Source organism: Sitodiplosis mosellana, unplaced genomic scaffold, assembly GCF_009176505.1.
Source record: "Sitodiplosis mosellana isolate CC-2019 unplaced genomic scaffold, AAFC_SMos_1.0 Smas_scaffold_6226, whole genome shotgun sequence".
In the NCBI taxonomy this organism is placed as follows: domain Eukaryota; kingdom Metazoa; phylum Arthropoda; class Insecta; order Diptera; family Cecidomyiidae; genus Sitodiplosis; species Sitodiplosis mosellana.
Window position 1 is genome coordinate 16,564,814 of NW_022601467.1, and position 23,751 is coordinate 16,588,564.

General features: G+C 38.5%; 1 protein-coding gene across 1 annotated transcript in view; it reads right to left on the bottom strand.

Annotated features, from left to right (window-relative positions):
* Positions 1-9,488, bottom strand: part of LOC129578247 (dual specificity protein kinase splA) — a 117,247-nt gene extending 107,759 nt beyond the window's left edge. The window contains exons 1-3 of the mRNA XM_055466517.1: positions 8,045-9,488; positions 2,111-3,247; positions 855-1,834 (exon numbers count right to left, since the gene is read on the bottom strand). Of these exons, the coding sequence (XP_055322492.1) occupies positions 855-1,834; positions 2,111-3,247; positions 8,045-8,662 (2,735 nt within the window). The 5' untranslated portion in view covers positions 8,663-9,488. The remainder of the gene's footprint in view (positions 1-854; positions 1,835-2,110; positions 3,248-8,044) is intronic.
* Between the last annotated feature and the right edge of the window lie 14,263 nt (positions 9,489-23,751).

A 23,751-nucleotide genomic window follows, 5' to 3' on the forward strand; every position in this document is an offset into this window, starting at 1 on the left:
CTTTGAACACAGAGAAAAATGCTGCTTTTGTCAAACAACTTCAGTTTGCGTCGTTGTTTTTATTATTGTTTTCTTTTTTTTCTGTCTCTGAATCACTCTGACACTCTATCCGATGCACACACTTCCGCAAAAAAAAGAAGTAGCAGCGAAAAAAACACAAACACACAAAATCCAGCGAGCGAGGAGAATAAAGTGATTTTTGTATCTCATTCTACAGTCGAAGCAGAAAAAAAAACATATTGAAATGAAATGATCGGGCGATGGATTTGGATTCAGTTTTAACACCGCCCAATGGAAATTGATCCGAATTCAACGAACAAGCGATTGCATTGAATTGACGTCAATATAAATATCACATAACACACTAAAAAACGAAGAAGAAAAAAAAACAGCACCGCACAAACGATATACACTCACACCAACGGCTGGGCATAAACATTGCTGGAGTTTTTTTTTCTCTTCTTTCCGATCTACGCAAAATGAATCGCACTCACTGTGCAAAAGTCAGAGTCGGTGATATTTTCCATCCATGCCCAAATGCTCATGCATTAGGCAAACAAATTGTCCTTGAAACACTGCATATAACGTGAACTAAACGAATTGATACTTTTGTTTTGTGCGCGAAATAAAGTGTTGTATTTTTTTCACTCTCATTGCATTTCATTTTTGTATTTGGCTTTGATGCCAATGAAAATTGTGTTATTTTTTTCCTCTCTACTCTGCATATCAAATTCTCCACATCAAATTGAATCGAACGCGGTATTGAAGTGATGAGAGAGAGAAATGAAAAAAAAACCGTAGAGGCACACACAGGCACTAATTTTTGGTGAATTATTTCTATGTTGAACACTTACCGTCTCATTATCGGCAATGGGAATGTGTATCGGCCGTCGTCGCTAATTCCAACGGGTATCAGAGCTGATGGTGGAGCAGGTACGAGTACAGATGGCGGAGGCGATTGAGTCAGAACCGAGGCTGCATTGATTTGGCAATGGCTGGGCATTGGAAGTGTTGTGTACGGCGGTGGATGACTGATTACGTGATTGTGCAAAATATCGGGTAGAATTTCGCAATTGGAATGATGCGAATGCATAGCCAGCGATTGATTTGGTGGTGGATGCACATGTTGTCGTGAACTTCTTGGTTGGCGACGCTCACGACGTTCTCGGCGTCGTTGTTCCCGGCTCGTTTGTGCCTCACTACTATCCGTGCCAGAGCGTCGGCTGTGCGAATGATTTGGCTTATTGCTACTAGTTTTGACTGTTGTTGTCGATTCAATCAATGCAGCATCGGCCGATTGACTTTGCTGCTGCTGTTGTTGTTGTTGTTGTCGCTGCTCCTGGCTGCTTTGATGCTGTATATCATCTGTTTGCGCCTCGGTCGATGTGAACGTGCGCTGATTCAAATGAACTTGACTCGTATGGTTGGGGCTTGAGTTATTTGTATTATCCGTTACACTTATCATACTACTGTTACAGTTACCACTATTCGTATGCACAAATCCACTTTGTACCCCATCACTGAGTACCACATTTGCATTCACAATTCCATTTCCATTTGCATTTGTATTTGAATTTGAATTTGAATTTGAATTTGTTGTATTTTCACCGATAAATTCAATATTATCACATTTTTCACTTGTTTCACTCATCAGATTGGTGTGGCTTTTCGTTTGCGATTGCATCGAATTGTGGTCGTTGTCGATGTTATTGGCTTTATCACTTTTACAAATATCGATACAATTCTTATTTTGCGAAGCACTGCTGTTATTAACCACTTGCACGGGCACCGCACGATAACTAACAAAGTTCACCTGTTGCGTTTGTTCGTTTTGCTGTTGTGGCGGGTAGTGTTGGAATTGGGAGATCAATCATCAGTATCAGCAGCAGTCACATCGAATGGATACGGAGACCGAGTTAGAGAAAATGAATGGAAGAAAAAGAGCACATGTAAGTATTTGATTAGTGGGAAATTCTGTGGCATTTCATGTCATGAGAGACAGAGTGAGATCAGGATTGAAAACCGCAAACCAAAACAACAACAACAAAAAAAACACTGAATCACAGAACAAAATGAAACAATGGCCGAACATGTCGAATTGCTCAATTACCTGCGTTTGTTGCGACTGATGATGCTCGTTTTGATTCACTTGAATTGTAAGACTTGGCTGTGCTTGTGATACGATGGCACCCAGAAGTATTCCATTTTCGAATATATGACTTGCAGATGGACACGACGCTGATGATGATGATGATGTTGTTGTGGTCGTCGTCGTCGTCGTCAACGTCGTCATGGTGCCCAATGGCAACGAGCAACCATCATGTGCATTCGAAATATTTACAACCGTTTTACTGTTATCGATATGATTGATTCGCGTGGATACACTAATGGATGGCTCTCTGGCAGCAACAGCTGTTGAATCTTGATTAGGCACATTGAGTCGCATCGCCGCAACCGCACAACTGTTTTTTTGTGAAATATTTTCGCGATTAGAACGACTAAAATTACGTATATTACTTTCACTATTTCGACTAAACTTAAACAAATCGAAAAAAGCATGCGCTGTAGACGATACGCTGGCATGGAATAACCGATCACGACTGAACAGCGCTTGGCTCGATCCAATGTTTACAAGCGACGATCCATTCGTCGTTTGTGCTGCTGCTGCTGCTGCTACAGCCGCTGTTACTGTTGTTTGCGTTTCTCTTGCCTCTCGGCTGCCGCTTGTTGTTGTCGTCTCTCTTCTCGTCATATTCATCGTCGGTGCTGTCGAATGTGCCCGATCATTCCCTACTCTCGGCTGTTCGTGCTCACCGTATACCGTATCACGTGTTCGCAACGCATTCACATACTCGTGCTGCTGCGTCGCTTGTATTGATGCATCGTTCATAGTCGTTCTATTGAGTTTACTGACCCGCTCAGGTAAGTCTTCGGCACGAATTCGGCTTTGACCAACACAACAATCAACAACAGCGTTTGTGGCATTTGTACAATTTTTTTTGTTCTGTATCACAGATGATTCGATGTTAGACGATGTCGACATTGATTTTGATGTTTCGCCTAGTCTCGAGTAATTTGTATTTCGATTGGGATCTTGGTCTCTCAATCCCATTTGATCGGTCAAAAATCGGATGTCAAGCTGGCTGAAATCGCTCGAAAATCGATTTGACGATGCGGACGCATGATCGGTCTGTCGAACAGCTGCTGCTGCTGCTGCTGCTGTCGATGTTCCGTTTATACTATGAACCTATTTCAAGGAGAAACGAAAAAAGACACAAAAATTTACGATCAATTGATAGCTTTTTTTTATTGCGATACAATTTAATAGAAAAACTCCAATTTGTGTGTTGAAATGTCGACCATATGTATGTGTCGTATTCTAGTTCGAATGACTTGAATTTAAATTACAGAGAATTAAACCACCCCCGCAATGAATTAAATATGATTTTTCGTCGCACAAATCAGAGAGCGAGAGAGAGAAAGAAAGAAAGAGAGAGAGAGAGAGAAGCGAACGGTTGATCACGATTGAATCGGTTCGTTGCTGTTTATCACATTCCGATTTACATAATTGAGTGAGTGTGAACGCAGCTAGTAGTAGTAGATCTTATTGGGTCAAATGTTAATGTCAGATCGCCGGTTCGAATGGTTTACCAGATTATTTAAAGAAGAAGACGACAAAGACGAAGAAAAATTGGTGGAAGTGGTCTGCGCTTAAATGTGAATTTCTATTAGATAGTTCAACTTCCTTGGCCGACACTGAAACGATGTATTAATGTGATATAGTGAACGTGCGTATTTCATCAAAGCAATTTGACTTAATTTTTCACTCAATCCAGTGCTTTATCTATGTCTATGTTTTATTGTGACTTTCGGCTGTTTTGGGTGATTTTCTTTTCTTTCGCTGTTGTTGTTTGATTGTTGTGGCTGTTGTTGGAAGAACATCAATTTGATTAACATGAACTACGGATGTTTGGAGAATGTTTGGTGAAGTATGCCGTGGTCGTAGCTGTTGTCATAATTGCCGTTGCCGCCACCGCTGCTGCTGCTACTTTTAATATTCTTCGACCTATTACATTTGATTGTGCGATATTCTTGTGTAAATGATGCCGTATTGTATGTAAATTTTACGCTCTCGTTTCAATTCATTTCTTTTCTTTTCTTTCCATTTATTTCCATTTCTTTCTTTCTTTCTTTTTTCTGCTTTCCATTCCATGAATATCAACAATTCAGTTTCGTCAGGTCGTCGTCGACGAAGTTTACACACATTGCATCTGAACGAATTAATGCATTTATGTGTTTTATTGATAGAAATAAGAATTGTTTTCATACTTCATACATTTGTGTATACATTTTGTCTGTGTCTACTGGGCTAAGTCTTACTTCACCTTGTTTTTTTTTCTTCCTTTGGTTTAATGTGTTTTTCTTGCGCGAATATGAGCGCGCGCGTGTGTGTGCGCCCGCATGCTTGCACATTTTTTGCCGGTGTTCAATAAATGAAAAATAAACAAATAAAAATGGAAATGATTTTCGATGTTTTTGATTTGTTTTTTTTTATTTCAGCCGATTGTGCGTGGCTGTGGATTCGTGGCCAGGGAAGTATCTCAGGGAAGTATAATTATATATTAAAAGAAAGTTTTGTTTTGCGATGCGATGCGCGATGAGCGATGAGCGGCAGATTCTTTTTTATGTTTCGACGGGCTGTGTGTATGCGTAACACGGAGCTTTGTGTTTGTTTGTATATTTTTTTTCCTGCTGTCGTTGCTGCTGCTACTACTGATTGATATAGTATGATTGGGGTTTTATGACGTGACTAAATATTTACATTTTTCGCATTTACAACTGATTCACCGAATTACGTTTTGCTATGAATGAATGATACGCTTAAAAAATCATCGAATTAATGAAGGAAATGCAGTTTTTTTTCTGTTTCTTTCTAGTTGCACATGCATGGCCAATGCTATCGCGATGTGCTACAGTCTAGCGATGTTTTTCGCGCAACCATTTTTTTGCCATGTCCAGTCTATACGCTCTGCTTATTGGAAGTAAGACAACGTTTTTTTTTCATTGGTTTTGTTATTTTGACCCGTCGAGCACATTTCGATTACAAAAATTATGGGCTTGCAAACGAATGAATAAGTTATTGTAATGTTTTTTTTTCTGCGGCCATTTATTCATTGGTAAATGTTTGGTCGGTGATTTTTATTTTCCATTTATAGGTAAATTGCAGTTACAATATAATCTATACAGTATACACACAGACATAGCAACAAACGTATGAAAAAAAGAAGAAGATTGCATTATTATATTATATTTGCGACTTCATAGTGGATACTATCCACTGGATAGAGTCTTTGAAAATAAAAGACGACACTATTTTATTGTAGTTCTAGAGGCTTATGACTCTCGCGAATACCGTGCATGCATTCGCATTTATGCACTTAAAAGTTGAGTGGCTCCGAATAACTGCGAACGCCGGTAACAAACTTCCAATGCATGCGTGTATTTACATGTTATTTCAATCTTTTTTCTATTTTCTGATGCTTTTAACGAAAATTCTATGTATTTTGTGCCAAAGTGCAACATGGCCGGCTTGAATGACACTGACAACTCATTTGCTTATTTCTATTAATGCATTTATTCGCAATGCTTCTATGAAGAATCGCTTCGCATTTGCCTAATATTTGAATTTGAATGCATACGCGTTGACACTGCTAATGCTCCCACATATTTGCTAGGCAACATGCAAATTGAGCATTTGACAGCTACACTAGCGTCACACATTGAAGCAAATGAAACCAAACGTGGTGAGTGTGTTTCATGACACTGAACACACAGAACTTTCGTCGTTAAACGAATTCATTGGAGAATTGTGCTTTACTTGATTTTGTTAGTGTCGTGCGCGCCCTGTGCATTATAATGCGCAATAAAATCAGTTGCGTGTATCGAGGTGTCTGGTTAGGCTTTGAAATCCATTTGAAATCATTTTGTTTGAAGCGCGCACTCCGGTATGTGCAAATACTTTGTGTTCAGTCGGTCTTCAGCTTCTTCAGCTGGCATACACAAACTGTTATCTGGTTAATATGTTGCATTGTAGTCCGTCTTACTTACAGTAAGTTTTCCACATTTTACCTTCGTACGCTTCTTCAATCTTTTTTTTCGCTGTTGTTTCGTTTTCCTTCTAATTCATGGATTTCAATGGTGGTTTTTTTTTGCCGCTCTTACTGTTGTTGTTGTGTTCATTTTATTCCTAGGCATATATTGCATTATGAAGGCGCTCAAACAATTACTCATTACCATTTAAAAGTATTACGGAAATAATGAAGAAAGAAACAAAGAGGTAACCAAATCAAAATTTAATCGGCTGTGAAATAAATACGCAACGCGTGCGTTCTGCTGTTGCTGCTGTTGCTGCTGTTTGTTTCCCTTTCTCTTGGATATCACATTGCGACTTATCGTCTCGACTCTTTTGCGCTTTTCTCTCTCTCTCTCTCTCGCGCGCGCTCAACTCTTAGAAAGATTTCCATGCAGTTATGTGTTAGCCGAAGACAATTACATGCAATATTTATTATTTTGATCGCCATTCACATCACTCGGCATGGCATACAGAATGCGTTCATTACTTCTGTGCGCTGTGTTTTGTTTTATTTGCGTTTGTATACATATCTATCTAGCGGAAACTGAAATCTAACTGTACCTTGAATGTGCTTCATGCACTTTGAAAATTCCATGGAATGAGACAGCGAAATAATTGAACGAAAAACCCCTCGATACATTTTACGAAAAAAAAAAGAACACAACGAAACAAATCCAAAGAAAATGATTAAATCTTCAATTCAGCCAGTGGAATTATGTGTTTCGAGAATGAAAATTCCATTCAATTGAGATGTGAGATTGTGGGGCCCGCTCGTCTCAATTGTTTGTAATTAAACAAATAATCGCTATTTCGTTCCGCATGTCTCCGATGCTATGTAGATATGTATACAAACAACCTTTAGAAAAATATACCGTACACACAGAGTCAAAATTGGAGACGTTCCACCGAAGCTCATTTACTACTACCGTTCGTCTTTAGAAATGGCAATAACAATAGAGAAATGGCCAAGAGTCAAATGTGTGTGCGTGTGTGTGTGTCCGTTGCTATGCATTTCAGAAACGTTCAATTTTGATTCTAATTACTTGACTTGAAAAAATGGCAAAACAGAAATAAAGAAACAAAATGAGTCACATTTATCTTTTCAAGAAAACGTATACGTATGTGTGTGTGTGTTTTGATGCCATCGACCAATTGAACCTAAAACACTGTACCTCATGTACATTTGAATCTGTTTCGTTATCATTGCTCTTTGTCCTTCTGAACTGATAATCATCTAGATAATAAAAATGACAGCAAAAAAGAACCAGGCCCAAACGAAAAAAAAACAAGCGTTGAGTAATTTGCGTCTCATTTAGGAATGTACGCATTTTCAATTGAACTCCGTCCCGCATTATATTCTTTTGCATAAATTCTTGTCGGAGTTTCTTGTTTATGTTTTTCTTTCTGCCTTAAAATTTCGCACATTGACACCGACCCCGGCCATGATAAAGTTCGTAAAAATTTACCTTTTCGAAACAAACAACCGGGCGAGTAAATTGAAAATCGGCGAAAACAATGGGACTGACTTTTAAATGATAAAAAAGGCAACAGCAAGATAACGACAACGACAACAATTGCTGCAGAAAAAAAATAAATGATATGGGCACTCAGGCACATATACACACATAGTCACCTATCTAATGCAAATCAAAAGGTCTAAATGGCACACAAAAGTATATTCAATGCATCCGTGCAATGCAATGCGCATTGTTGCTCATGAATTATTACAGTGCCAATGCATAAATGTGATGATAACCCACACACATGCACACATGCACACACACATACACGGCAGCGGCGTCATTTCAGCGGAAGTGATTCGCCTGTCGTCGCCGTTGTTGCTGCACGTAGAGAGAAAGATAATTTGGCAAAAATTGAGGAGCATGCATGAAAACGGAATGATTTATTTACCTGGTATTGAAGAAAGTCATCGGTGAATGAATGCACCATCGATGTCGGACACATGGACTGTTCTTGTATCATATAGATGCCATTTGACGGACAACTTGCATTATTATTGGCGATGGTAGTGGTGGTGCTGCTGCAGCCACTGCGGCCGATATTATTGTTGTTGTTGTTGTTGTTGTTATAGTAAATGCCATTATTGTTGTTGTTCACGTTATCGGCGACGATGTTATTCGAATTATTGGTATTGTTTACGCGATTCGTATTAAAACCGGCCAAGAAATAGTTACCAAAGTTGCGCTCCTTTTCAATGTGGTCGTACGACGGTAGTTCGCTGTGCAGGCTATTGTATGTTTTCGGAACGAAATATCCGTAATTTGATGCAAAATTACCTTCACGATACCGACGTACCGGTTTCGAATGTAAATGTTGATCGGTTATTGCAAACAAATCGGTGGCTGTGATTTTTGATTGCAATTTACTGGTGTTGTTGTGTGTGCGCAAATTGCAATCGTTCATTTCTTCTTCTTCATCGGATGAATCGGATGGACTGCGCTGATACGGTGTCCAGAGCATCGACGACAATGCCTCTTCGACGTCAGGCGGCCGCCGATGCCTCTCCATCTTCTTTTGTTTTCCACTCAATCTCAAACCCAATCCACACACACACACGCTCTCGATCCAATTACGTCGTTAATTCTTCTTGGGTTTTTTTTGTTTGTCTTTTCTTTTGTTCTTTTTTTCGCCTTCTTATTCTCCAGTTTGTTATTGTTTTACCGTAGTCGTTGGCTATATTCAATTGGACCGTTTAAGGTAACGCACAAACAGTTTTTTGATGCAAGCATTCAATTTAATTAGCATAATTCACATATCAACGACCCGCTAATGACAATATGTAAAGCAATTCATCAATTTATCAATATTCGTGGTTGTTGTTGTTGTTGTTGTTGTTGTTACTTTTTTTACAATTACATTACATGACATGGGCTACGTTGGTGCAGTGCTATCTCTGTTCACAGCAATAAATGACACTGTGCGATTAGAATCAGTAGCGCGAGCTTTGGTTTGAGTTACAACCCAAGAGATATATATTATAAACATTATCGACACAATGTGAGAATGTCCATTCCGTGCGCCGATGCCAATGATGATAGTGATAATAGTGGTAATAATAGCTATCAAGTTGATGTAATGACATAACACAATATGGCATACTTAGCCGTAACGATATGCATTTAAATATGTACAATATACATATATAGATATATAGATATATGCTTGATACGCGCCCAAATATGCGTTTCTATGCGAAGATTGAGTGGTGTGGTGGTGCTGTGTGTAATTGTAAGTATCAGCTACTCTGCACAGCTCAGCGATTTATCACAAATTAAAGTGATCGCCTTTTCTTCACTTTTGCCTATCGTATTTTTCTTGTGCAGCACGTATACAATCGAAGATTTCGCACCAGTTTGTGTGTGTGTTGTAGATTTGATGTTTGCAAAGTGACAACGCACGCTCGTTCACTCGCAACTAGATCATATCGCATAATGCTCTCGCACGCAACTCGCTGAAATGAAATTCAATCAACCATCGGTTGTGTATGAAAACCGAACCAAAGCACCCAACACTCGCACAGGCATATGAATCAGCGTGGTTTCCTTGCTTTAGCACTGCAAATGACTATTCTCTTTCACTTTTTTTCTTCATTTATGATAATTCCATATAATTAACATATAAATGCAATAATACTTTGGCTGTTGATGTTTTCCTTATGTCGATGGCGGCTCTGTCGCTGCACTTATGTGTGTTTTATTATTACTTTTTTGTGTTTTTTTTTCTTCTACTTCTTCTTCTTTTTCGGATTTTTCTGTTTTAGTTTCTTTTTGCAAACAATTTACTGCACTGGATCTCGCTTCACTCTCGCACGCTTTCAATCAAAACGTAAAACGCTTCAAGAATGCACTTTACGTGCGTGTGTATGCACGGTGTGTATGTGTGTAGGTCGATTTCGCATAAAGCTTTCACACTTTCACTCGATGTGTGTTGCGAGGAAATTGCAGGCAACCGATTAGTAACGATGCCAAATGCAACCGCCTAAAAAAGTGTCACTTGATTCTTTGTATCAGTTTGAGAAAGAAAACAACACTGTTGACACTTATTTCATTCAACTCGATTCTCATTCAATTGGCTGACTGGCCGAATGTAGCAATTTGCGTAGTCAATTCTTTTCTTTTTCCTCTTCTTTCAACGTATGTGTGAATGTGTGCCTTTGTCCATGCGTCCGGTTGAATTTTCTACTCGCGTCATCGATTCACGGAATCTCTCATTTCTCTTTCGATTTATTTTTAATGTTCTACTTATAATTTTCGTTTCGGTTTTGTTTCATTTCTACGTAGGTAAATTCATGAGCGCATTTTGTCGTCAAACCATATACATTTTTATTTTTATGAATGTATAAATGCGAATATAACTGCTGCTGTTGCGTTTGCTTCAGGTATGTGATTTTCTCTCCTACTTGTCGAAAGAGTCCGAAGATCATTCATCCGGTTGATAGATAAATATCGTTGGAAATTGGCTTGATGTGGTTACGGGCGCGGGCTCAAGCACTTTCAGTCACCCAGCCACCAAACACTCAATTCCAACCACACGATGAAATCTTCTTCTTTTGTTCTGATTGTGAATTGGTCGAAATCTTGCGACGGTCGTTACTAAAAAAATATGCAAAACGCCAACTGAAATGATGGTAGACTGGATAAAAAAGATAAAGAGAATAAGAAAATGCTATTATTAAAATGCTTGAATCACATTGCATAAATTTCTCTGTGTGTATTTCTTCACGAGTTATTTTTTTTTTTTTTTTTGCTTTTTTACGATTTGACATAATAATGGGCTTGTGATGTTTGATTTCAATGTAATGCCTGAACCAAAAGCTAAAGCTCAAATTGAGGAAAAAAAACACAAACTGAAGACAAAGGGAAGGGAAGTTTGTTTGATACATAAATGCTATTTATTGTTGGCAACGAGCAAAAAAATTTGCCATTCAAAACATTTGCTCCAGATGGAATTTTCGACTGCCGTTTTACGTATTATGTTTTATTTAGATGTAATTATGATTACGTTTCTCAAATTAACATCGAATGAAATGAAACAACAACGAACGAGAGAAGAAAAAACACTGCGCAACAAGAGATACACTTGCTGCAAAGTATATTCGCAATAGAAAAAATGGGATGGAAGGAATGTGTTCGATGCTGTGAGATAATTTTTTTTTTTTAAACGTAATAAGATCTTGTTATTCAGTTGATTTTTAAAATATAGAAATTCATAGTCGAAGAAAAATCTCTCTCCCTCTACCCAGTTACAGAATGAAATGTATTTAGTGAAATTCAATTTTTTTGATCGTTTGAAAGGACTGGGAACAAACACACCATGTTACCATGTTTTTCAGAATGTGACTCAGCAATCGATGTTTTAATCGAAATTAAATAACTTTTGGCCAAAAACCGCAAATAATCTTTTAATCGTCGTAATCATCACCGTTGACGACGCCGTAGTCGTTGTAGTCAACAAACGCAAAATGCGAAATAAAACCTTGAATCCAATCGATGCGGTGAAGTGCGTTTTAAAAACGCCAAATTGGCCCTCATCACACTTGAGTGTTTGATAATAATAAGTAATAGTTTTCCGTTTATAGACCGAGGAAAAACAGTTCATAACAACACACACACAATTTCGAATGTTTCGACAAATTTTCGTTTTTGTTGCAATTTTTTTAAATTAAAATAAAAACGTGTTTGGTTGACCGGATTTCATCAATTAAAGAAATTATGACATGTTCATTGATTGAGCAATCAAAGATTTTGACCATCTTTCTCACATAGAGCCGGAAAGCGAGAGAGAGAGAGAGAGAGAGAGAGAGAGAGCGATCTACGCATGAAAAATGTCCAAATTGCAAATCATTGCGATGAATTGAACGATTATTCAATTTTAAAGCTCAATATGTTCATTTTCTCTCATTCAATTTTTCGCTCCATTAGTCGATCAAATCGTTAAATGCCCATTGCTATCATTAACTTTACGCAATGCGCATGAGAATGATGCACGATCAGCGAAAAATATTGTTTGTAAGACAACGACAACGATGAGCGAGATGAGAGCAGCAGCCGCAGCACATACGGTTTGCGGAATCATTGGTTTTTGAAATTTTTCGTTTTTTTTTCTTTCATTTCATTTCTTTTCTGCTTTGAGAGAGCACGATTGCAACCCACGACAGCAGCCGGGGATGATTTGCGAGTAATTTATCGAATATATCATTTATAAAATGAGTGTATGTGCGCCTTGTTGTTTTTTTCTTCATATCTCCATTTAGCTTCGGGTATGTCACACTCTGAACTCTCTGCCAAGGCTATGGAAGAGTGAAGGCAATTTTTGCATGGCACTGGGAGACATTTGTATTCATTTATTTACGTTCTAAAATGTGTGACATTGCGGTTTTTCCGCCATTCATTCAGTCATATTTACACAAGGATTAAAAATGTTCGCTTGTACTGATGATGTGGATGATGATTTTAAGGGAATTCCGGAGTTACGTTGATTCTTGAAATCCTTATGCAAGCAAAACATTAATTCGTCTATGTGGGAAAAAGCATCTTTCTCTCGATTGCTACTTGTTCTACTCTTCTGTTCTGTCTCTCTTTCTCACACTCTCGCAACGCATTCAATCGTAAATTGAAGCTCAGTTGCCAATATAGAAATAAATTCGAATCCCTTTACACTTAAATTTTTGTTTGTTTAAACCGTATGATTTTCAGCAATGTAATGGAAATAAAGTGAGAGCTGAGTTCATTAGAAGCTACCAATTTCATAAATTATGTATTTGGCCGAAATGGAAAAGGTATAAAGCATCGTAGTGCTGCTGGTGCTGATCCTGATGTTGTTCTTGCTGCTGTTCTCTGTGGGTGGAAATTGTGCATGGAATGTTCATATGCTCAAACGCATCATTCGAAAGATAATTTCGCATTTCAATCGAGAGCGAGTGTGAGAGAGAGTACGTTGGTCCCATTGTACCGATGCAATACCGTATTTCAAAGGAGATACGCTAGTACGCTTTCTGGTTTAAATGATGCCGGTCGTTCAACATAACATCACTTCAAGATGCATGAGTTCCTTAAGATGCATGCAATCCACTCAAAAGTGAATATGCAAACACTATTCGGCGTGTATTGTATTATCGTTCATCTATTAATTTAACAAAATTGGTGTGCTAGTGCTGGGGAAAGAATCCGAAACATAGAGATAGAAACAGAGAGAGAGAGAGAGATCTCACACCGTCTGTCGAGTTTTGCCTCATGCTTCGGTTTGCTTTTGGCTATGTGTATGTGTGTGTGTTGTGTGAAAGAGCGGCCCGAATGGCCAAATATTTGCATGTGATTCCTCTTCACTACACAAACAATATGTTACAAAGATTCTCTCTTAAAATATTCATTTAAATAATGCGATTATTGTATATTTTGTACACTTGAGCTCACTCTCCGACGCATCAACGTTTCGTACGAGAGAACATTCCGATAAGTGGTTGCATCGTGTATACGAATAAATATACCTTAAATGAAAGCATTGTTCTGTTGTTTGTCGGAGCACGCTTACGATTTCATCATGATGTTGATTTGGAATTGAAAGCAATGAATGGAAGCGAGAACGAGAGATACCCAGAATACACAATGCGAATTTGTACAAACACATTGAGGCCGTGCAAATGATTAATCACAAGTGATTTCTAGAATTACTGTCGCCTGATATAGGTTCACTTTCAATCGCAGCTGATCTAAAAACGGGCGTCCATTATTATTCACAAAACTTAATGAACATCAACCGAATCAAAGTCACCAGTAAATTTTGACATTGAAACATTGAAATGATACAAAGCCAAAATTTATAATAAATATTGAGTGAAAAAAACGAGAGAAAAAAAACAAACAACAACAACAACAGCAACGACGCTCAAATTGTGTATGAAAACCAAAACCTACTGTACGCACACCACTACTCGATACTCATTGTTGCTGTTGTTGTCATTTAAATTGATTTGTATTCATAGACTCACGAAAACAAAAGACAACAGGCGTTCAATTTAATGGGATCGCAATGCATCGCACAGCGCTCTCTGCCGAATGCGGTTTCAAATGCCAAATGCGGTTATGCCGACCAACATGACACATTCCAAATTTAATTAATTCTAATGTATGAACGCGATACAAATTTACGTAGTGCGTGCTAGAAATATGTGGAGCATCATTTTCATTGAAAATGGAAGCAGCGCATTTTACTCGTTCTCTCTCTCTCTCTCTCTCTCTCTCTCGATTGCCTCGGCAACTGAAAGTTAAAATGATTTCCATAAGCGAGTTGCAAACTGAAAACCATTCCATCGATGTTAATAATCTAATTAAATGTGAAAAATGTGTGATTTATGAATGAGCAGCACTACAATCCGCGCTAGTTAGGATAATAAATGTGTTCAAAGATGTAAATGGAAGAGATGAAGGCCACCATTTATCACCGAGGATTATATTCGGGGTATGCGTATATCTGACACAAAAAAACACACAACTCAGAACAGAGGAGCATACTTTCGTGGAATTGGGGACACGCTTTGCAAAATGACTTGAAGCTTTTCGGGTTTTTGGTTTCGCTTTTTCATTTATCGGCACTTATGGCACGTTGAACCAGTGTGGTTTCCCAACGGTACACACAGAGCGAGAGAGAGAGAGAGAAAGAGAATCTCTTAGGATACCAAAGCCGTCTATTTGTTTTATTAATTGATCAATCAATTATTGGCACAATGTCCATGAAATGCTGAAACAATCGACATGCCAATTTCAATTTGTGTAAACAACAATGCACGGGAAGAAGTTGGTGAATGTTTGTTCGCCCACGTGCATCGAAAACACATAAACAAACATGTTTGCCGAAAAATACAGCATAATACGACGGAGGAATCAATCTCGGATGGCACAAATGGAACTGTCGCAATTGGCCATCACCGTTATCGCTGTCGTTGTCGTCGTCACATTGCCATGGTTACATTTTAAACACATTTGAGCAAATTTAGTGAACAATGCGTTCATAAAATATGCATATACACATTAAATGCACAGCACCGAATCTAGGGAGTAATAAATGCGAAAAATTATTTTTCGTCAATGTATTTATAATGGAATTATCCATGAAAATAATCATCTGGATATTGGCTTGTTTGCTGAGTGTGTGAACGGGTTTGTGTTTGCGTCTATTCGGATGCACGTGCATCAATTTTGTTATTGGTCAATCGGGTTTTTGCATTTATTCGTTCGCATGCATACACACACACACACACACACACACACACACACACACACACACACACTATGAAAACAACCGTATTTTCGTGGCTTTTGTAAGCATTTTAATGATTTCAGCACGTTTTATGCGGAATGCGCCTGCAAATACATTGTTATGAAAATTACATTCCATACAGCGACTGATTTTAAATTACTCGCGAAATTTCAACTGGCTGGTGGTGAACAGCGCCAGAGAGATGGCAAGTGCGACGTGTGAATCGAGGGCTCATCATGAATTTATGATTACTCTTAGCAACTGCCGACTGATGGCCAAATATATTCATGCTTTCTGCCCAGAAATTAATCGAATCACGCACCAAGTTTCGCCACAAATGCGACCAAATTTTTGTGAAGCCAATTTATTAAGCGCAAGGGCAACAAGGCTAGAGGGGTATAATAGTGTGTGTGTGTGTGTGTGTGTGTGTGTGTGAGTGAGTGATGGAAGATATTTTGCAAATTGTTATTGTGGCGAGTTAGAAAATGCATCGACGTTTTGCAATTTTATCGGCTTATGAATGGGCTGTTTCAATAGATTTACATGAAATTCTTCGTGAAATGAATATTGTGTGCGAAAAAGAAGAGTTCGCATTCATAAACCCATCATAAAAATGTTTCGCCATAAAAAAACGTGAATTTGAATAAATATTAAACGCGATTCGTTCAGGGATATTCCGCTTGATTATTATTATGCGGTATTTTCTGTGTGAGTATATCAAATGAGTGGTAGTTGAAGGCTATAAACATTTTTTTACACTCCAGATAAAAATAATCGAGGAAAACCGTCCGCGGTATCATCATTCTTTTCAATGTTTTCGAGAGAAAAAATGGTGGAAAAAATGTACGCATATGTGTGGCGATTTTGAGAGTAGCCGAATGACACAACAAAAATACGAATCTTTAGATATTGCCTATGTGCGATTATTCCGTGGCGTGAAAATACTCGAACACACACACACACACAGGGCATATATGATTTTTGTGTGTATGTGTGTGACAGAATGAGAAGAGACCTGGAGCCGAGACTATACGCTTGAATGTTGGATATAATTATGTTTGGATGCGCTCATCAATATTGTGAGGGAGCATGTGGTTAGTTTAATGTGCCCAATTACCCAAGATGCATACTTAATTAAAAACTTTTCAACAGTCGATGGTTGGAAACTTCACACGAAAATGTGCCATCAAAACTGCTATTGTTTCGTTTCATTTTCCACCCGAATATACGTTTATTTATATGTATTTGACATGAAAATGTGCTGACCTGAATGCAGCTGAATTTTTCAGTTTTCGGCCTAATGAACCATCCCAATTTCGGTGGCAGTTCAACCGTTTTGTATGCTATGTGCTCCGAACAACAATAGCATCAGCAGTAAAAGCCGAGCAAGAAATAGGGAAAAACTCTCGTTCTCTTCCGCTGGCTCACCGAGCCGAACTTGGACTAGGACACGATGTTGACACAGCACTGGCGGCGAATTGATGGTGCTGTGTGCATTTCTCGATGCGGTTCGGTGCCGAAAACCACTTTTAGCATTTTATCCATTTTTAAAACTTGCCTAACACCATTAAAGTGACCAAGTTCTTCATTATCGGCACGCCGGGAAAACAATGCACCGAAAACAGCCCTTTTCAACTCATCTATTTTATTGCTTCGAAAAATGTGGCGAACAAAGTAGATTAGTTTTTTCGGAAGCAACAACAACAACAACAAGAGCAGAAACAGCAACTGGAAAACTTTTCCTCCAGCCGATTCAAAATTTATTCGCAATCATGATGCGATGATGCTGCTAGGCAGCTCATCGCCTGTGCTATCATCATCTCTCTGCGGCCGTCCATCCGCATTTCGGTGATGACAAAAGCCAAATTAAAATTGTACTCAATTTTAAAATTTGCACGGAATTCAGCGCGCGACCACTTTAATATGATTTATGCAATCATTTGTATGCATGCTGTGTTGCACACAACCGAAAACCAACCGAATCATTTTCTGGCGTATGATTTGTAACAATGCAACAAACACAATCGCAAAATAACAACCAACAAATTATCTTTGTTGATGGCTTCTTGTGTTTTCCATTTCATTGATATTAAATATTTAGGACAATCAATCAGATGCGAATGAGGGAAGCTCGGCGTTTGCTATTGACACCTCACCATTCGCACTCGCGCTCGGCATTCACATACACAGCATTTGGCTATGTCACAGTAAAAGAACATGGACAGAGGCTATTTCTTCGATGGCACATTGTATAGATGCCGAGTGAATTGGCTATTGTTCATTTCGCGATCTCTCTTGTTTTGTGTCGATGGACATGTCCCATGTGTGCTCATTTCATTATACACTTGAAAGTCATTTCAAATGATACAAGTACGGAGGTAAACAAGTGAGATGAGATGGATGAGCTAGATAGAGAGCGAGTGTCGAAAAACATTTGATCAAAAATCGAATCACGCACACCACTGCTATTCCATTTCGTCGTGGTCGTTGGTCTCCCTTCTCTCCCCGGAATTTTTTTCCCGGCGATGAAATGCGTTTGTTCATTACAAATGTATGAATTGTTGAAAGCACTGAACTGAGTGATATTGAATGGTTATTCGCGCTGTCACCGAATATATATGCCGTCACTCATCTTGATTAGGTGTCATAACCAGTTGCTTTTTTGAACAACAGCACCATCAGCACCGATAACAGCCCAAAAAACTTCAATCTATTTTGTTTTCATTTTTCGCGCTGTTGATTTTTCAGTGTGGCTGAAAATGGGCTACTGATGCTTCTGCACGGTTGTTGTTGCTGCCGCTGCTTTCGCTGCATGTACAGTTTACATAGCGAGTTATCATTTGGTTTTGTGTTCTATTATAGCTTCCCATTTGGTATACAGCCCGAGTCAGCCAGCCACCACTGTGGAAAAATATGCGGAAAAACCGCATGATGTGGTGCTCGTCTTGTAGCAGTAATATAAATTCAGACGGTTTTCCCTGCCTACCGTCCAAATTATTGGGGGTAATAAAGAAGGAGCAGGCGAATTCGTTCATCACTAGCTAAATGAAATTTAAGTGCATACGCACACGTTCACGCTCCCATTGGTCTGTTACATTTGTCGAGTGGAACAACAACGGCAACAGCAACAGCAGCAGCACCAACAATAACAGTAACACCAGAAGCAGAGAAAGGAGAAAAAAAGACTGTACTGGGAACGACGATGGAGAGGAAAAAAAAGAGAATCCGGTCGCAGATAAACTGCTAACGAAGTGTTCCAGGAATTGATTTTGTAGCGATAGCAACAACAATGGTAAGCATCATCGACATCGTCACCATAACCACTGGTAGCTCGTTTTCTCGCACATACACACACACACTCACTCTTTCTCTCATTCAACTCAGTTCTTTGCTAAATTTATTATGATAACTTTGAAATAAATACCGCATAATCTAAACACATGTCAGTAAAGGCAGTGCAGGCAACGGCAACGAAAGAGCAGCTTTATTACCACAAGTAGAGTTAACCTAATTCACGTTTATTTGCGTTCTTCTTTTTCTCGTTCGCTCTCTCTCTCTCTCTCTCTCACATTCGCTCATATTTTGTGTAATGTAACGCTTAGCAAGAAATTGATGTCGAGTACATGAATTGTGGGGAAAAAAAATTTTTTTGTCGTGCCCATAATAATGTGTACTGTTCTAGATGGATGCGTGTACGTTATTTCTGCCTCTGCCTATTGCTGATGCCGCTACTGCTCTATCGCTGTTTCTGTGTTTTTTTCTGCCAACCCTCCGGTTAAACTAACACCATCGTGCAATGTTTATATTTCGATTTATGTGTATTCAATAAATTTCGGACAATTTCAACTTGATTACTATTTGTTGATGGCTCGGTTCGCCCACCAATGTCATATGTTCTTATCGATTGTACAATAAATAATATTTTATGTAACGACGTTCTAGATGTAACTATGTTTGCTGAGATTGGTGTAGCGCGACGGGAGCAAAAAAGAAAATATGACTGAGTCATCAAAGTCGGCACAACATTTTCTTAAGTGATTATTAATGATAAGAACTGGATAAAGAGGGAAGTCGCTAAAAAGTATGCCGAAAAAAGAAGAACAAGAACAAAAAAAAACGAATATAGGCAACGAAATAGAAGGCAAAGTCCAAAAGATCACACTCATTGCGATACGCTATTGTTTTAATAGAAAATCTCAATTTAATGGATGTATTGAGTTGTTAAATCGTTTTCCTTTGCCATTCAAGTCGTCACGCAGACGAACTCTCATTTTTACTTGGAAACTCATCGTGCATTAGATATTCCGAATGATTGTGAGCTTATCGGAAATGATACTATTCTGATTCCATTTCATTGATTCAATTCGAATCATTGCGTTTTTTTCCTCGCTCTGTCTCTCTATTCTATCAAATTACATTGCAGTTTAATATCAAGAATTTGCATTTTTCCATGAAAACGCGATAAGCAATCGATATCGTTATCGTGTTATTCAATTTTTATTGATTTGATTTGCTAAAAATATAGGAAACGAAATGTGATTTCTATGATATTTTCATTCCCATTTCGTCTGTTTGTTACAATAAAGTAGACTAGGACATTTCACGCGGCAATATAAACAAATGGTCTTTTGTAATATAAATAAAAGTAACGCTGGAAATCACTTGCTTCAATGTTTCTCGAGAAAAAAAAATCAGTGGCCTCAATGACGACGGCGTCGACGACGAAAATCGGCACTTGTGAATGAGAAACGAATGAAGCATAAAATGTTTATGCCCATCGAATTTACATTCGTTTAAAGTTGTGCGGCTTTCTTTGAATCACCACGTCGACGTTTCGAATTCAATGTGAATATTACCTTCTCGGAAGGTAATATGTCGCATAAATATTCGCATCGAGTGTGTAATAAAGACGCGAATGAAGAAAAAGAACGGCGCTACATTAAATGAAAAAGCGAAGCAAAGTACATTAGACGTGTAGAAAACAGCGAAAACCTTAAGACTTCTGAAGTCATTATTAACAATAATAATTTCATTTTTTGACTCAACATCAAAGACCGACACATCTCAATAACAGCACTCGTACACTAGCAAAGGCAACTAAAATGCACTGGGATTTCCACGAACGTGAGCGCACTGAAAATGAGAGAGAGAGAGAGAGCGAGAAAGAGAGAGGGTAAGAAAGAAAAAAAAAGCATCAAGAGCTTAAAAGATGACTTGAAAATAATAACTGTATTTATAACTCATTAGGGATTTAAATGGCGCAACAATAAAGCCAAATAAACGCAGATAATAAAAAAAGAGAGCGAAAAAGATTTCCGGGGGTGTATGGAAATGGGATAATCTACATTATCTTGAATATGAAGAGAGAAAGATAGAAAAAATCTACAACAACACCAGTGTACGCATTCCGTAGTTGAAGAAAAGAATGTTGGTTGCGGTGTCGTGCATGAATTTTGTTCAACAGTAACAACAACATGAAGCAGAGGAGCAACCAGCAACCAGAAAAATGTTATCAGATTTCCCAAACACATTGAATTTCATTGACGATGCTCGAAAATAATTTTTTGAAATTCGTTGTGTTATCATTCCCATGGTACATCCAGAAGATGTAGCAAAAGCAGAGAAGTAAAACACTGAACGAACCGCATCTGAACTTTAATTCATTCTTCGAAAATTTTCTTCGATGTGACCTTAGTCTTACAAAACACACACAAAGAGTGAGGGAGACGCACGCAAAATATAATGCTTCTGCTTGCTTTTTTGCTCTCGGTAGGACAGTCCGACGAAATGACAAATGATCCTCGTTCGACCACTACGTCGAAAAAAGTACTGAACGATTCTAACAAATGAAACTTTGACGAACTAATTAGACGACTAATTAACAAGTAATGTTCGAAACTATTGCTTTGCAGCCAAAAGTTTTTGGGCATTCACACAAGTTTGTGTATTGGATTCAATGCGAAATGGCCGAAATAAGCGGAGATTGAAAAACACAGACCGAACGAACGAACGAAATGCAAAAAAAATGTTGTTTTGAATTGTTTGATTGTTGATGACTTGGGCAGCTGACTTAGATCAAGTAATTTAAATATTTGAAGGGCGCTTTTTTCGTGGAGATTTCTGTGTATGTTTTCACTGTTGTCATTTAATTGGAGTACTTTTTTTTCCCTTCTACCCAGTTAACTGTGTCTACTACTAATGTTTACCGTTTTTGAATACGAGTTTTTAGGCTGTCGTCTACTGGTCTGTCTCCAACTGTAAATTCCGTGTGTACGTCTATGGCGTTGCGGAACGGTGGGGTAGGATTCTTGAAATTAATGATAGTGATGCACACACGTTTTGTTTACATAATAATTCGTAACTTTATTCGCAACTTTGTTTTCGTGCATTCAACGAAAAATAGCGGGCATTTTGATTTTATTCGGCAACATGTACAGCACCAATTCAATTTCTCACCACGGAAATGTTTTGGTCTATTTTATGCAATAAATCAAGTGAATAATTTGAGTCTTTTTTCTAGCCTAGTTTGTGAATACAATGTTTTTGAAAATATGTCAATTTAATTATGTACGATTAACGTATCACTTTGCTTTGTGGCCGCACAATAATAACGCATCGATCAATGTTGCATTGATCAAGATATCACACATTTCTCACAACTATGCGCACGAGGTGAGTTTATTGGTAAATTTCAACGAAGATCGAACATCGTCACCAAACATCAAAAGACAAAAAAAAACTAAATATGGATTCAGTTAGTAAACAATTACCCGAACACAATAAGATTGTTTTTATTCATCGTCCGTTATTGAAAATTTCAATTCTCTGTATTCAACATCAGTTGCACACACCAAAAGTGACGGTTCGTATGCCGAACACGCCGTTCAAAATGTGTGTGACTGTGCGATGATTTTACGTAAAAATATTCGGCGAAATGAAAACGAAACAAAAAAAAACGTCAGCAATACGATAAGGGCTGCTTGATTGACCGACATACAAACACGACTAACAAGCACATGATGTTTTTCCGCGTAGAAAAGCTCATGCGAACGAGAACAACGAGCGGTGGCTGTTTTCGTGTTGTAGGATTTTTAGCCTAGCATGACATCGAATGGCAATATCGGCAGTGCGATGTGCACAGAGCGAATGTATTTTCCGTTCCTGTGCATATTTTCCCAGTCATCATCAGCGAGAGGATAACGCATAGAAGCACATTGGCGTGTACGGTACAACACAGTGCATTGCGTGTTTATACTACACCAACAACTCCCGCTCTCTATCCATCTCTCCACCGAATGGGTCCGAGTTTGCGCACGACAAAAACAACGACTCAATCCACATGGAATCCAGAAACACAACACAACATTATCCCGACCGACAATGATGCGATGATTCTTCGCCGTTCGAGCATGGTTGCACTGTTTTATTTGTCCGCGCGCTAACCCTTAATATATTTTACGCCTTTGTTGATGCACCACTTTTCTTCGTTCGTTCATATTAATTTTTTTCGCGCTGCATCCTGGCTTCCAAGTAGAAATTTGTTTGAAATTCAGATGACATATAAATTTGGAGAATGAGGAAAGAATAAAGCAACCATGTAACTGATTTACGTGTGTTGTGCTTGCTCCTGCTGCTGCTGCTGCTGTTGTTCTATTCTCCCCTTTGGTTTCCGCTTCTGCTGTGACTTCAACTGTAAAGATTGCCAACTGAACTTGATCTCTCTCTCTCTATCTCATTCTCTCCCGGCAATCAATTGCAAGTCACAATTGCCATTGCTGCTCAACACGTGTCTACTAGCGCAACGTGTACAATGATTACTTTGTTTGGTTATTGCCATAATTTTTGCGATACAATTGGCTTAATGTTCATTTTTCCTCTGTCTCTTGGGCGGCTTTTTTTCGCGCGCGCTCATTTCCGCCATTTCACGACATAGACCCCAGGAAACCAAACTGCCATTTTGCTCATTTATTATTCATGAACAATGTGCACAATACATTTGATATATATTTTTGTGACAAATTTTTGTATGGCAATCTTATTGCTGCTAACGACCAACAAAACGACAACAAAAAACGCTCCCATTTCCATGAATAAAAAATGCACGAATTTCTGTGTGCGCGGCTCGGCGGAATATCAAATTGCCGTTGGAATCAAAACGGATTGTGTTTCCTCGGGGCAAATATGACCTACATTACACAACAATTCCGTGCCACTTCTTCACCAACTGAAATAACGGTCGTTTTTGTTCGAATGGTACGAGTTTTTCTATACCGACGATAAGGTAACAACCAATTTACTGATGAAAATAAACGAATCGGTAATGAAGATTTGCAATGACATTT